General features: G+C 38.2%; 1 protein-coding gene across 9 annotated transcripts in view; it reads left to right on the top strand.

The window, feature by feature from the left end:
• Positions 1-14,465, top strand: part of ERBB4 (erb-b2 receptor tyrosine kinase 4) — a 617,214-nt gene that overhangs the window by 442,617 nt on the left and 160,132 nt on the right. For all 9 annotated transcript variants that reach the window (XM_071746874.1, XM_071746873.1, XM_071746881.1 and 6 more), the window contains exons 7-12: positions 87-228; positions 1,696-1,809; positions 4,279-4,405; positions 8,608-8,681; positions 10,242-10,332; positions 11,860-12,059. In XM_071746874.1, the coding sequence (XP_071602975.1) occupies positions 87-228; positions 1,696-1,809; positions 4,279-4,405; positions 8,608-8,681; positions 10,242-10,332; positions 11,860-12,059 (748 nt within the window). The remainder of the gene's footprint in view (positions 1-86; positions 229-1,695; positions 1,810-4,278; positions 4,406-8,607; positions 8,682-10,241; positions 10,333-11,859; positions 12,060-14,465) is intronic.

The following is a 14,465-nucleotide window of genomic DNA, read 5'->3' as shown; positions in this document are numbered from 1 at the left end:
CAAAAAAACCCCACCACAACAAAAAACCCTAAAGCAGCTGTATGGTTTAATTTAACTTAATTTTTTTTTTCTCCCTTGCTTTGCAGGCCTGTATGAATTTCAATGATAGCGGAGCATGTGTCACACAGTGCCCCCAGACTTTTGTATACAACCCTACCACCTTCCAGCTGGAGCATAATCACAATGCCAAGTACACCTATGGGGCTTTTTGTGTCAAAAAGTGCCCACGTAAGTGCTGTGTTAGCTGCCTTTTCCTGCAGTGATGGAAAGTTTGAGTTGCATTTCAGGAACCTTACAAAGCAATAAGAGCATGATCTATCTCAAATCCCTCCACCTGTGGTTGCAGCCTGTAGTAACTCAGTCATCTGTTAACTACAGTCATTTGGAGTTGCTGACACTTTCCTAGTATCTTATGCTGAAGTGATTTTCTTCAAGAAAAGGGATTCACTGCATTCCTGTTTCTATGACCACTGCTTGTTACATTCATGCTTTGGATCAGCATATGTGAATTTCAAAATCAACAATTAAAAATAGTGCCAAAAGGCTGTATTCATGGGATTGAAAAATTTCTTTTTCAGGAAATAACGGTCCACATGGCAAAAAATGCTTTCATAGTTTGGTGCTCTTTTTTTGCCTTAGAATAATGATTGTTTGACATGTGTTTTCTGAGCAGGTGTGTCCCCCTGAGGAAAAACCATGTAATAGTGACAACAATAAAGTCCTAAAACTCCAAAGTAAAATTAGAGGGGAGTGGGGAGTTAAAAAAAGATTAATCCAATGCATATAAAGAACACATGCTTCTGAGATGCCAGACAGATGATGATAAGCAATAGAAATATTTAGAATATAATAGAAAGTATTATCACTTACATAGTCCTTGATACAATTTTTTAATTAGAAAGAAAAATAGAAAAGACAGTATTCTTGTTCTCTCTTTCATTTCCACTGAAGTTTGCAGCTCATTGTATGTTACTTTATACATCAATTACATATAAAAAAGATGAATAATTATGAATGGAACCATAATTCAGCCCAAATAAAAATACAAATTTTGAATCTCTGTGGAGAAGTTAGAAGTCATACTGTGCTAAGGCTCTGACTGTCACAGTTCAGTTCTGTCTTTACCAGCATGGTGGTTTTTTTGAAGCAAGATAATTTAAATTTTTTTTACATAACTGGTATACCTTGAATTACTTAAGGGATAGGATTCTTTGTCCAAATATTTAATTGAACTTTTTTTCCTTTTTTTTCCCCTTTCTTGACATTGTTAAGCTTTCAGCTAGGTAGGATTAGTCTATATCCCTTTTGGCAGTTGTTTTACAAGGCAAAATTGAAATACTTGTCAATCTCTTGTGCAGTGTTTTATCCCAGATGTGTATACTTGTGTATGTATGAAAGAGACAGAGCAAAGCTTTATTTCCCTCCTATTACTTTAATTTTATTACCACAAATAATGATAGAACCAAATTAGGGGAGAAAGGGGGTCAGGCCTGACAATTAATGGATTTTCATAAGTCTCTGAAAACATGCTTAATTTGTTTTCTTGTACACTCCTAAAACACTGAACACTAAATGCCAATGTGGAACTGTTGTGGTATATAATGATACGGATTGACAACAGTGTCCAAAAATATCTGTCCCATTATTGTTTACTCCAGTGGTTCATTTTCTGCTGTAATCTTCTCATTCTCTCAGACAACTTTGTGGTGGATTCCAGCTCTTGTGTCCGTGCATGTCCGAGCTCCAAGATGGAGGTTGAAGAAAATGGTATCAAGATGTGCAAGCCCTGCACAGACATTTGCCCTAAAGGTAGGCAGCAGATCAGTCTAACTTTTTTTTATTGTGGTCTGTGCTGTATTAGAGCATAACAGGGTGATATTTTGGCATGGAATACCCTTTATGATTATGTTGTAGAACATGAATAGTCTTTGGATATCCACAGAACTTTGAACTATGTAGGCTGTGGGTGAAGTATATATAATAAAAAGAAAACTCAATTCAGTTTTAATGGTAATATATTTCCAAAGCAATTAGTTTTACTTTTGATTAAATAAAAATGAAGGGGTTTTCTCTGCTGAGTTTAGAGAAATCTGAAAGAATTCTTTACTGTGTGATGTTAATGACAAGTATTTCCTGGAGGCATTCTAGAGCTGTCCTTTTGTCATTTCAAAGGGGACAGTGCAAAGCCCTGACTTCAATCTCATGCTTGTCAATACAATGCTAGGTTTCCATTTATTTCCTCTGTTGTTTTTAGTTTTAAACTTTGTCTCTGTTTTCTCAGTGTCTTTTACCTCCTTTCTAATTGTCCAAAACATAGGTGAGAAGTTTTTCATTGCTGGTGCTGCTGAAAAGACTGATATGATAGGTTATATCACTGTCCCAAGCTCAACAAGGCAGACTTTCTGCTTCCTGCTTGAAGGTCTCAGGAGCAAAACACCACTATGCACCTCTGCCACTTTTTAGTCCTAGTGGAAGCCATGTCTGGAAGAAAATTCACAGTGAAGTTACTGAAAAACTCTGTAAATCAACAATCCCTCCAAATGGCTGAAACAGTCAAACACAGAGATCTCATCCAAGGCAGGGTGCTGATGTGCTGAATTCTAAGTAAGGGTGACATGCTGAATTCTAAATAAAAGCAATGTCCAGCCTAATTGCAGGGAACAGCTTTTGTGTTGTGTGTTTATACATGAAAATGCATGTTTATTATCCCTGTCAAATTCTTAGCTGTGCTCTGGGAGGAGGAAAGTTCCTATGTGTGTAAAAGGTTGAGGTGTACTGCTGGAAGCTGCCTTTGGAGGAGCCTAGTTGAGGAAATGGGATATGTGACATGATGGAAGTCATGAAGGATTTGTTCCTGGATGCATCATGTGTCCCAGAAAATGTAACTAAATTACATAGAAAGGCTACACAGAAAAGTTTTTTCGCTGGTATCACGGTCCATAGCTATTATTATTTAATATTTTGTTTGCAAGGAAATATTAGATACTGCACATGCACGAACTACAAATTGCAAAGTCACCAGGTTTATGGTTTGAACGAAAAAATGACTTCACCTTTGAAAGAAGTCTTGGAAAGGAGTTAATAGTGAGAGAGAAACAGGCAGAACAGGGTTTTAAAACAAACTAATCACCCCAGGAAAAAGGCTATTAAGAAAGAAAGAGAGCAATTAGGCTTTTTAACCCTCCGAAGAAAGGGTCACCTCTAGTCTCTTGCAGGGATCTCTGTCTCTTTGAGGTCATTGCTCTGCTGCTCCTTGGTGATGCTCCTCTTGCCTCCGATTTCACTTTTTCCTCTGACTATTTATATAGTAAAAAGTTCCTTCTTTTCATCAATTCTTGCCAGAGGTTACAAATTTGGTAGCTGCAGGTCTTCCCTTTCTATTTAGGTTTCCTGGAATTCTTGTGTTTTCTATCAATTTGCATTAGCTGTCTGGCAGTTTATCAGTATCATTAGCATTTTATCTTTTTAGTCCTGACAAAGGAGGGGGTGGTCTGTTGATGAGATTTTGCTGGTGGAAATAAGTTTGGTACCTTTTTAAACAGTGTAATCTATGCTGGCGGAGCCCGGGTTCTGCTGATGGAAATCAGTGTGATACATTTTAAACAGAGTAAACTACACTAGGGAGCCAGAGAACTACTGATGGAAATAAATTTAATATATTTTAACTCAGTAAACCAAGCTGGGGAGCCAACGGAATGCTGAATCAAGAGGCAATTTTTAAATCTATTTCCAGTGTATCTACATTACCACTGGGTACTAAAGTTTCTCCAGTTACTCCAGGCTCCAGTAACTTACTTAAATGTTAGGGTGCTTAATAAGGAATTATTTGTATGTCCTTTCTAAAGGACTTTATGGCATGTGAATGGTTAAGTTCACAAATTCACCAGAACAAAGCTATCAGCGTTAGGATCCCTCAGACTCTGCACTAAGAAGTGCACAAATAAATGGTGTGGCCACCAGGCTTGTCTAGGTTATCAACTATCTGTTTACCTCTGGCTTGAGTGGGATTTTGTGTGGTTGGTATTTGAAGTCCACTAAAGAGATTCGGTGTGAAATACCCAAACCTGTGTGTTAGGATGTCCTGCAGCAGGTACTGTAGCTTATTGTTTGTTTTAAATTGGCCTATGCTTCTTTGGGAATGTGGGTAAACAGTGCAGTTTTAACACCTCTCTTCTGGTTTATCTCTGAAAGAAATCATGACTGAGTCTAGAAGTCCAACATGTTCTGATTCAGTAATTGTTTTCCCTAGTTCTTAACACAAACTCCTTCTTTTGGCAGCATGTGATGGCATTGGAACAGGGAGTTTAGTGTCAGCTCAGACAGTGGATTCCAGCAACATTGACAAGTTCATAAACTGTACCAAGATCAATGGCAACCTTATCTTCCTTGTTACTGGGATTCATGGGTAAGTGACAATATTAAGTCATTATGTCATGGTACTGACTGAGAAAAATTGTGTCCATCTCTTAATGATAGTCACAGGCTTCTTTTAGGGGATAGCAGATCCAGAATGAATTCATTTTCTGCCTTGCATTATGAAAAAAACTTTTAGCTTGATTCTTACAATTCAGTCTCTAAGAAAAGAAAGGATGAAGTAGACTTTTTGCACTTGCAAGAGAAAAAACAACTATGAGATCTTTATGAGAAACAACTATGAGAAACTTTATGAGATCCTTGGACTTACAAATGATGGCTGATTGGAGAACAGAAGAGAGAAAAGAAAGTTATCTTCTCTTAGTTTCTTTTAAATTTTGTATGACTGTCATGAGCTGTCATATCCTGTGTGGCTGTCACTGCATAGATCTTCAAAAAAGCTGCCTTCTTGTCAGTTGGTTTTGAAGTACATATTCAGGTTTCAATTGCAGAGATACACAGAACTCACTGGTACTTAAATCCAGTATTTTGTTTTAAGTGTGACTTTCTGTTGATTAAGTTTTGGTAATGGTTGGAGATATGGAGGTACAGAACCAGTGTCAAAAAGTGTCACCAGTGTCTCCTAAAGGAATATGTGCCAACATAGTTCGGTGCCCTGTGTATTTGGCATTGAAGCAAAGGTAAATGCATGGTGCAAATGCTGGAAGGGTAGGAGACAGATTCTGATGGTCAGGTGAAGTATAATTCAGCTAGCCAGCTCCTTGCATTATATTCTCTCTGTCATTGAGAGAACACAAATACAATTCAATCTTCTTTCTAATTCAAGCCTTTCGTGTTTTAGTCAGACATGGTGAATTACATGTGACACTTTGAGGTATTTCTAGACCTGTGAAAACGAGCTAAATCCTCAAAATGCACAAATAAGATTAAGCCCTTTGTCCCTTCGTTGTGATAGGTGCACAGATATTTGGGGGTATATTAATAACGTAAAGTTCTCAATTGCTTCTACTAGTGCATAGGCTTCAAATTTTAACTTGCTTTTTAGGTTCTTCAGAGCTTTCAGCATTGCTTTCGTCTGATTGTCAAGATTTGATCTTACATCCAGTTCTTAAACCAATTCCATGTTTGCAGCTTTATGGCATAGTGAAAATGTGATTAACTGAACGTCTCCAGCTTGATCTGAAATGGAATTCTGGCATGAGACGTGCCAGCAGATTCTTCTTCAATTTTCCTGTATATTCAGATATGTTTAGATTATGATAAAGTGGGTGACACCAGACTTCCTTGATCAAATCTCCCTACTAGGTGAGGTGGAAAGGAATATTTTTTTTCCTTGATTTGATATAGTGATTGGTTGTAATTTTTCACCTACAACTTGACTCCAGCCATGAGAAAGTTTGAAAATCCACTTCAGTGGGGCTCTACACCTTGATGGTTCTCAAGAGACCATCTAGTGTGAGCTTTGACTGTGGAGCTGGTCTCCTCCTCTCCCCAGCAGGGACTACAGTGTGAAAGGTTAATGTAGAATAGGGAGGAAGAAGCACTTTGGTTCAAGTAATTTAAGGAAATGCTGCTTCAAACTTGGAATCCTGGAAAAGGTCACACAGGAGGCAAGTGCTCAGGCTGTCACACTTTGAACCTACCAGAAGGCTGGATATAAATCTGTTAAATCTCACAGGACAGGAAGTACTCTGATAAACACTAACCAAGTAGCTAGAGGACATAAGCAATTTTGTGTGGATTATTGCAGTACATTGCAGAAAATGTAATTTTGAGTATTAGAATTCCTTTTGTTGCAAAACTTATTATATTAGCCCTGAAGTTATGAGTCTCATTATAAAAATCTGTCTAAAGAGACAAAAACCAACCTTGAAGAAAACCAATCCATATCGAAATTATGGACTACAAAGCAGAAGGTTGCTCTGTTTGAATAGATGAACGTAAACCTAAGGCACGTGATGTTGAACAGCTTTTTTAAAAAAGTTCTGTTTCATTTTGGAAATCAAGAATACAGAAATAAAATTTTTGAAAATTACACTACACAAGTAGTTTAATATATGAAGTGACAGTATGAAGCAACAGCAATAACACATAGTTCTACTCCAATTTTTAGTTAAGTTCTGTTACAAATTTATTTTGTCAGAGTGAACTGCAGCTTTTAAAAATACAGATTTTCAGGTTTTCAGATTGTAGGGACTTAAAGTCAAGCTCTCTGTTGGGAACTGGAATAATTTTTGTAGTGGCAGAGAATAATTTCAGTGAAAGATGCTGAGTGGATTTTTCTGTTTGCTTTCATTGGGAACTGTGCTGTTAACATTGGTCCTGTCAGATGTTGATCTTTTGATTCTGTAGCCTGCCTCTCCCTTTCCTGAGTACTTGAACTACAAGTCTTTGTGAATTTGTAATGATTGATGTAAAAACTCTCTATATGGTTTTCTGTACAATCATTTATAGTAATTTATATATAAATTTACAATTACGAATGGGCCTTAATCGGTGTCCATAACTTGAGTAGGATGAAGGTAGACTTAAATTTTGGTGAGTCAGTGGTACTCATTGTTTTAAGATAATGCTCTGCTGAACTGTATGAACAAAGTGACCTTCATTAGGATCCCTATCTGCTGCCTGAGACAGAAAACACATTGGCTGAAAAATGAGTAGGACCTGTCAAGGTTGGATGTAGCCTTCTCCCTACTGTTTCCTTCTGGGTGGGGTGCTAAATGCCAAGCTGCCTTCTACTTGTGTTGCTGTCTGGGAAGGGGTAAGATATACCAAGGAGAGTTGTAACTTAAGTGTGGACAGCCTCAGCTTGCAGCCTCATTCTTGCCAGTACTTGCAGCAGAAGCAACAAGCCCTTGGTGCTCACCAGCTTTTTACCTTCAGTTTAGTTGTCCACCTCCAATTTGATGATGAGATGAAAATGCAATGAGGATGTTAGAAAATTACTGCATTAGTCTGCAGTTTTATGTTGATAAAACATATCAGACATCTGGCTGCTTAAGGAGTTAACTGTTTGTATCTTTAGAGACTATGTTAGAGTTTTGAGGTAAAATTCAGAAACCTCATGTTTACAGCAGGCAAAGGTTTCCCTTTTTATAGTAATGCATTGTAAATGCAAGATGCTGTGTTCCTGTTAGGTAGTCAAAACTTGTTATCTAGTTTTCTGAGAGCCCCAGCTTTTTAAAATTAAGTGTCTGTGATGCTTCTGTGGCCCACTGGGCTTTATCTTAAGGTTCGAGAATTCATTTTCTTGCTCCTAACCCTGAGTCACCTCCAGGATGGTTAGAAGTGACCCTGTCAGTCTGTTGCCACACAGACTTGTGGGGCCTGTCCCCAAAGACAGCCTGGTTGGTTACCTGCATGTTCTGATTCCAAGAACAATGTCTTGTGGAAAGCAGAAGGAGGAGAGGTAGAAATCCATGCTCTAAATTTTCTGCCCACTTTTCCCACCCTCAGAAAACCCACAAACTTACTGTAACAATGTGTTATAGAAGAATATTTTCCTAAATTAATAAAGTTTTTTTTGCTAAATAAAGTTTCTAGTTTGCTCCTTAAAGAGTTGGAAAGTGCTTATTCCTTTAAAATTAGGAGGGTTAAAAAATAACTAAGATTGAACTCTCAAAATCAAGGCTAAATTCATTTTTTTACACTGTAGATGAAATGGAAATTTTAATGTTTGGGGGTATTCCATTCCTCGGGTGACAAATGTGCTTGGCAAGGATCTATGCTTTTTGATGTCCCGTGTTCAGCACCACCTAACCAGTGTAGCCTTTTGATGCCACGTGTCAGGAACTGCTGGTGTTCTTTGGTTTTGGTTATAGCTTGTTACTCAGTTCAGCAGTGGCTTTGTTGGGCCTGGTGGTACAATATTGCACGTGTACCCTTTGAGCAAGTATTCCTGGAAAAAATGTTGAAAATTCATCTTTCCTTTGGGGAGGTCATCCGTTTTTATTTAGGATCCCTTCATTTTCTATGAGCATAAATATTTGCTGAAACACCAGTGATTTAAACCTTAAAGATGGTAAGCACCATTCTTTTCCTTCAATATGACTTGGGAGAAGTTAGACACAGGTTTTCAGGAGCAACAATCTGAAGGGATGGTCTGAAGAAATCTGCAGCATATGCTACCTAAAAGCAAAGTGCTGACCCCCTGAATACTGCTTGTATGGTATAGTTTTGAGGATGCAATCTTTTTTAGTCGGAGCATAACATTTTTTGCTTTTAATATTTCAGGGACCCATATCACACAATTGCTGCTATCAATCCAGAGAAATTAAATATTTTCCAAACAGTGAGAGAGATAACAGGTAAGATCCTTTTAATTTCATATATCTGAACTACTAATTTTGTGTTTATGGTTGTTGTTTGTTTTGTTTTCTGAAGAACACAGGGTGCTTCTTCCTTTGAAAGCAGCTGTAGATTTGATAAAAGTTTCCTACACAAAAACCTCTGTATCCGTTGATATTCACAATTATGTTTCCCTCTGCTTGTGACTACAGAATGCCCATTATGTGTGAGGTACACACACATCAGAAGACCAAGACCTTACTGTTAGATGGGTGAGGTGTCTTTATCCCATGCTAGGAAAGTGGGACAAGTATTGCAAGGGGGTGTACCCAGTGAAGAAATATGGTGCTGGAATGTAGGAATCATCGTCTTCACTTTAAAGCATTTTAACCAAAAAAACCCAAAAAACCCCCAAAACAACAACAAAAAAACCCACAAGCCAATCTGATTTGGCAGCTACTTCTCTTGGTCTAACAGAAAATGCTGCTGCAAATCAGCTTCTGTAATCTAAAGCAAATGTATCATCAGTGGGGTGGTGATACCTCTCATCTTCTGTGACTTTTCAGTGGAGTCATAGAGCTAGAACTCTGTACATTGCTTTCTTGCATCTTGTTCCTTGTTCTTTCACCATTCAGGAGACAGGGAGGAAGATACTACACCTTGAGTTCTTGATTGGTTGTGGATCATGTATTGATAGGGAAAAAATGTAAAAATCTCTGGTCTCTGCAGCATGATTGTAGCTGGGTGGAAATCAGCAGGTGTTACTCTTTTGAGATGAGTTCCCTTCCACATGCTTCACCTCTCAAAAGTTGTGTATTTCCAACAAGCCAGTGGGATTAAAAATGAAAGTAAGGTCTAAATCTCTCCCTAATTAATGTCAAAGATAATCTGGCATCTGGATGTCTGTAATTTGCCATTCTTAAGCACACTGTGTAATTGGCTGTCATGGTTCTACAGTGGAAGTGGAATTACCCCTATGCTAAAAGATGCATTTCAGTGCAGTACTGAATTACAAATCATAGGGAGCTGCACTCATTCTGTAGAGGACTGCGTGGCACAAAATAAGCAGTTCCACTTCCTCGTGCAAAGAGTGCTCTAGGCAGATGCACAGTTCTCATAGGCATACAAATGCAAGTTGTTTTAGGGAATTCTTGTAATCTTTTAATGCATCATAACGGATCTCTGAATTTCTGTCCTAAGTCTCTAGCATATTTAAAATCTGGATTTTCTTAATTCAGCCAAATACTCATTTTTTTTCTGCTGCTGTTTAGAACAGGCTGAGAGGCCTTGCAAGATTCCAGCCCGTGTTTAGGTTCACCCTCAGTGTGGCTGATCAAAGCAGATGTAATGCTGCTGTGACTGTTAGAGTCTTCCTTTGCCTTCTTGGAGGAGACAGTGGTGAGCAGCCTGATGAATTCAAAGACAGTAGTTTGCAGCATTCATTACCTATTTATTTATTTTTCTCAAACCACCACTGTCTTTCATTAATAGTCTTAGCCTGTCCTAACTCATGTATGAGATAAAGCAGTCTTTCTGTCTGAAATCATTGACATTCATGGGCTTGCCTTTTTCTCCTTCAGGGTATTTGAATATCCAATCGTGGCCTGAGAATATGACAGATTTCAGGGTGTTTTCTAATTTGGTTACTATTGGTGGAAGAGCTCTCTATAGGTAAGGCACTTCCTCTGCTGATGGAATAATTTTGTATTGGTATTCAATGACTCTTTGTTCAGTAGCACAGAATGCAACATACTGTGGGAGGGGCTTCATAAGCTGATATGGTTTTGTCTGTTCCCAAGGTATTAATTAGCAGTATCTTTGCTAATTTTGTTTTTTATAATAGGTAATTCCTTTTGAACCTAATTATTTTAGAAACACAAAGCACACCAAAGCCAAAAAAACCCCACCATTATGGTTCAGTGCTTAAGCTATTAACTAATTGTCCATAAAGTGCATTTTATGGTTTAAAATAACTTGTGAATATGAAACATAACTTTTATGTTTTACTTAAAAGACATTAATACTAGAACATAACCCCATTATCAGGAAGTTTATATGGTTGCAATTGGGAATGAAGGTTCATGTTCCCTAAGAACCATGTAGTCTTCAGAAATGGTAAAAGATAAATACATGGAAGAACACTGAACTCCCTGAGGTGCCTTGCAGGTGGGTTGGGGTGTATATGAGCTCCACAGTGCCATTTTTACTAGAAATACTTGTGTATGAAAACTCATGTGGATTTTATAGTTTGACGAGCATAAAATAGGGTCACAAATAATGGGAGCAGCTCATGAAGGTACCTGAATGATATTCACAGCAATGCCTGGTTCTCCATTGGGTAAAAATAGGAAATCTGTATTGGGATTCTGCTGGCATCTTAAACAGCAGCCTGAGTGGATTATGAATAGCAGTGAAACCTTGAGATTGAATTACAGCCCAGCTTTCTGTCTGGAAGCAGCAATTTTTATTTGAAACAGATGGAAAACAATTATTATCATTAAAATACAATAACTCTAAGAATACCTAGAAACTAGATGTTGTCTTCCCTAATCTTCAGTCATCAAATATGTGCAGTCCTTTCCATGTTACACAATCATTTACTGTTCCTTTGATGAGGAAAGACAAATACCATATCTTACAACAAAAGAAAAATCAAATGCGGAAAGTGGGCTGGAAAAATTCTTTGAAAATAATTTCTCCCTGTATTTATATAAATGACATTAGCTTCATACCTGACACATGTTAATACGTTTTGCACAACTTTGTCAGTTTCTCTTCAGCATATAAGCTATCATAGTATTAATTCTGTCATCTTAAAGAAAAAAAATCTGGATTTTATTTAGTTTTCTAAACAGGACTTTCTCTCAAAAAAAACATGTTAATGTATGAAATGGAACTAGTTGAGGTGTTTTGCTGGCCTAGCACAATGAGCATCACAGCTTGCAGTATCAGAAGTCTCAGAGTGCTCATAATTTTCTAGAACTGGATGCTGACTCATAGAAATTGGGGTCACCCCAAAATGAAAGTTCGCTGACCAAATTTTAGTTTTGGCAAAAAGATTGTATCTACATTAGGAACTAATTCTGGAAAGAAATTCCTAACCAGCTTTATTAAGTTACACCTTCTGGAGCTAATTTCTCTTCTCTCTTTTTTTTTTTTTTTTTTTTTTTTCCCCTTCTTTTTCTTTCTTATTCACAGTGGCCTTTCCTTACTCATCCTGAAGCAGCAAGGCATCACCTCTCTGCAGTTTCAGTCCTTGAAGCAAATCAGTGCTGGCAACATCTACATAACAGACAACAGCAATTTGTGCTACTACCACACAGTCAACTGGACAAGCCTCTTCAGCACACCCAGTCAAAAGACAGTGATTCACCGAAATAAAAAGGCAGAGAACTGCAGTAAGTGCTACTGCTCCATGCAAACCTTCTTGCTCACCTGGGGAGAAAATGATACAGCTGCTGACAGGATGCAGTTCCATGAGCAGGCCAGGAGTCTGATGTCTCTTGGACCTGCATGGGCAGTTATGGAGAACTGATCACTTACAGAATATAAGAATTTGGCCCAGTCTGCCCCTCTGAACAGATTTATGGGCAAATGGCATGTTTTAAAGTATGAACGAATGAAAGGGAGAAGAGAGAGTGCTGATTCCTTACCATGATGTGAATTTCAAGTTTCAAAAATGTGAATTTTGAAGGCCATCAGTGTGGAATGAGTGTAATGTTCATAAAAAGCACTGGGTTTACAGGTTAAAATACTACAGCCCTTTGCTTATGGAATGAGGTTATCATCTTTTCTGCTTCACCAATGTCCCTGTCTTAGTCCAAAAGGTGACTTTTGGGCGTGACTTAGTCCAAAAGGTCACTGGGTTCTTCCTTTCTGCACTTAACCTATCTAATAAGGAATATTTCTTTTAATTGGGCCTATTGTCTTTCAGGAAAGTAAATGTGCCAGTACCTGGACTGAGATCAGAGTACTGAGAACCAAATGAATGCAATGTAGCAGATGAAATAATTTGGTTACGCAGAAATCAGGCAGCAAATTGTATTAATGCAGTGATATTGTAGTAGCAACAGAGTACATTTTAAGTATCTGTAAGACTGCTACCAAGAGAGGAGATTAATTAAATTGCTTTATGTTTCAGTGGTATTACTGGGTTTTGTGTTTTTACCAGCCAGAAATCTTTGCTTTTGGTTGGTTTTTTTTTTGTTTTTTTTTTTTTGGCCCTACTTTTAACTTATCCTTCTAGTTCTTTAGTTCTTTTTTGTTTGTTTTTATGGGGTTTTTTAATCCCACCCCGTTTTCTTCCCCTTTCCTTTGAAGTACTCTTCTGCTATAAAGAGAATTTGTGGCTGTGCTTATCACTGTAGTAGGAGTGCATCTTCCACTGCAGGGTGGAACACAACTATACATTTATCTCTGCTGCTCAGTTATTTTTCTAATCTCTTCTGCCATGTAAGAGGTAGAAGAAGTGGAAAGTCATGTTTAGGTCTCTGTATGGGCTTGATGATAATGATTATTATTGTTGTGATTTGGCTGCTTGTCTACATACAAGTTAAAAAAGTGAAAGTTAAAGAAATGCCTCTTGCTGTTGATTGAGATGGGTTAATTGATGTTGCCTGAGTGTGTAGAGGGAAAGGGTTGTTCATAATTTTCAGGAAACCACTGTCCACTTTTAAACTGCAGCATACTTTAACCTGTGACATAAACATTCTGTTACGTGAGACAGGAGGAGGTCTGTAGAGAGCATTCCTTGCTAATTTTTGTGTTTCATTCTTAGTGTAGGCTGTGAAACTGTAGAACAGACTCTTACATTTGGTAGAACATTTTGAAGGAAGGCAATACAGAAGGTGGAGGAGAGATGCAGTGTCTGCTGCTACTTGTGTGGTGAGGAAGTCCATAAGTGTGTTCCGTGTGTTGATCAGCTTCATGCTCTCTTGTCCTTACAGCCAAGCAGTGAGAAAAGCAGGAGGAAATGGATGGTTGTCTGTGAGAGTGGCACAGTTCTATTTGTTGTGTTCTGGATTAGCTCAGCATCCGTGAGCTCTGAATCATGTCAATGGCTTCTGTTGTCTTGTTTTTCATTGTTCTATCCCAAGGCTTTTTCTTTGCTTTGAGTTCTTCTGAGGGTGAATATTATTTGAACATTGAATAGGAGCAGCCTTGCAAGGGAAAAGCATGAATTTTCTGGTACCATCAGCTCCTTCGACACTTGAAGGGAAAGCTCCTGGCTTTCTAAGAATAACTGGTGTCTTCAGTCTTGCCAGCTAGAGCATTTGTAGATGGCTTTTAGTTCCTGTCTGCAAGCTGTTATTTTACCACCACACAGAAAGCCTGCTATGCAGAATGGTGTGATTTTTGAGAAATAAACATGTTGCCAGGAAACAGAATCACATCTGTCCAGGGATGGTGGTTTGCTGGTTGCTTTCACCTGTTATGGGTCTGGGGTTTAAAAGGATCAGGTGATGGGGAAGAGCTTAGTTCTGTGTCAGCAGTCTGGAAACAAGTGTGTTTTGTATGTTATGACAGGAAGAACTATTCCTTTGAGATTTCATGTAAGAAATTTCTTGGGTTAGCAGAACAGAATCTGTCTGAAGAAGCACAAGGTCTTGATGACCATGCAAGAATCAGAAGGGTTATATTCTAAAATCCTAGTGGTGGGATCTTGCTGTGAGGTACATGAACCTCTGAACCTTCCAGAAAGCATAGATTTCCTCTCTGCTGTACGAAAAACTGCCTGCTGTGAGAGAATCATCTTGCTTTTGGAGCTCTTTGATATTTTCTAACAGCAGATTGGCTATAGCTGA

This window comes from Heliangelus exortis, chromosome 6 (assembly GCF_036169615.1).
Source record: "Heliangelus exortis chromosome 6, bHelExo1.hap1, whole genome shotgun sequence".
NCBI lineage: Eukaryota > Metazoa > Chordata > Aves > Apodiformes > Trochilidae > Heliangelus > Heliangelus exortis.
The sequence above is the reverse complement of the archived record's forward strand: the minus strand, read 5'-3'. Positions and strand labels throughout refer to the sequence as shown.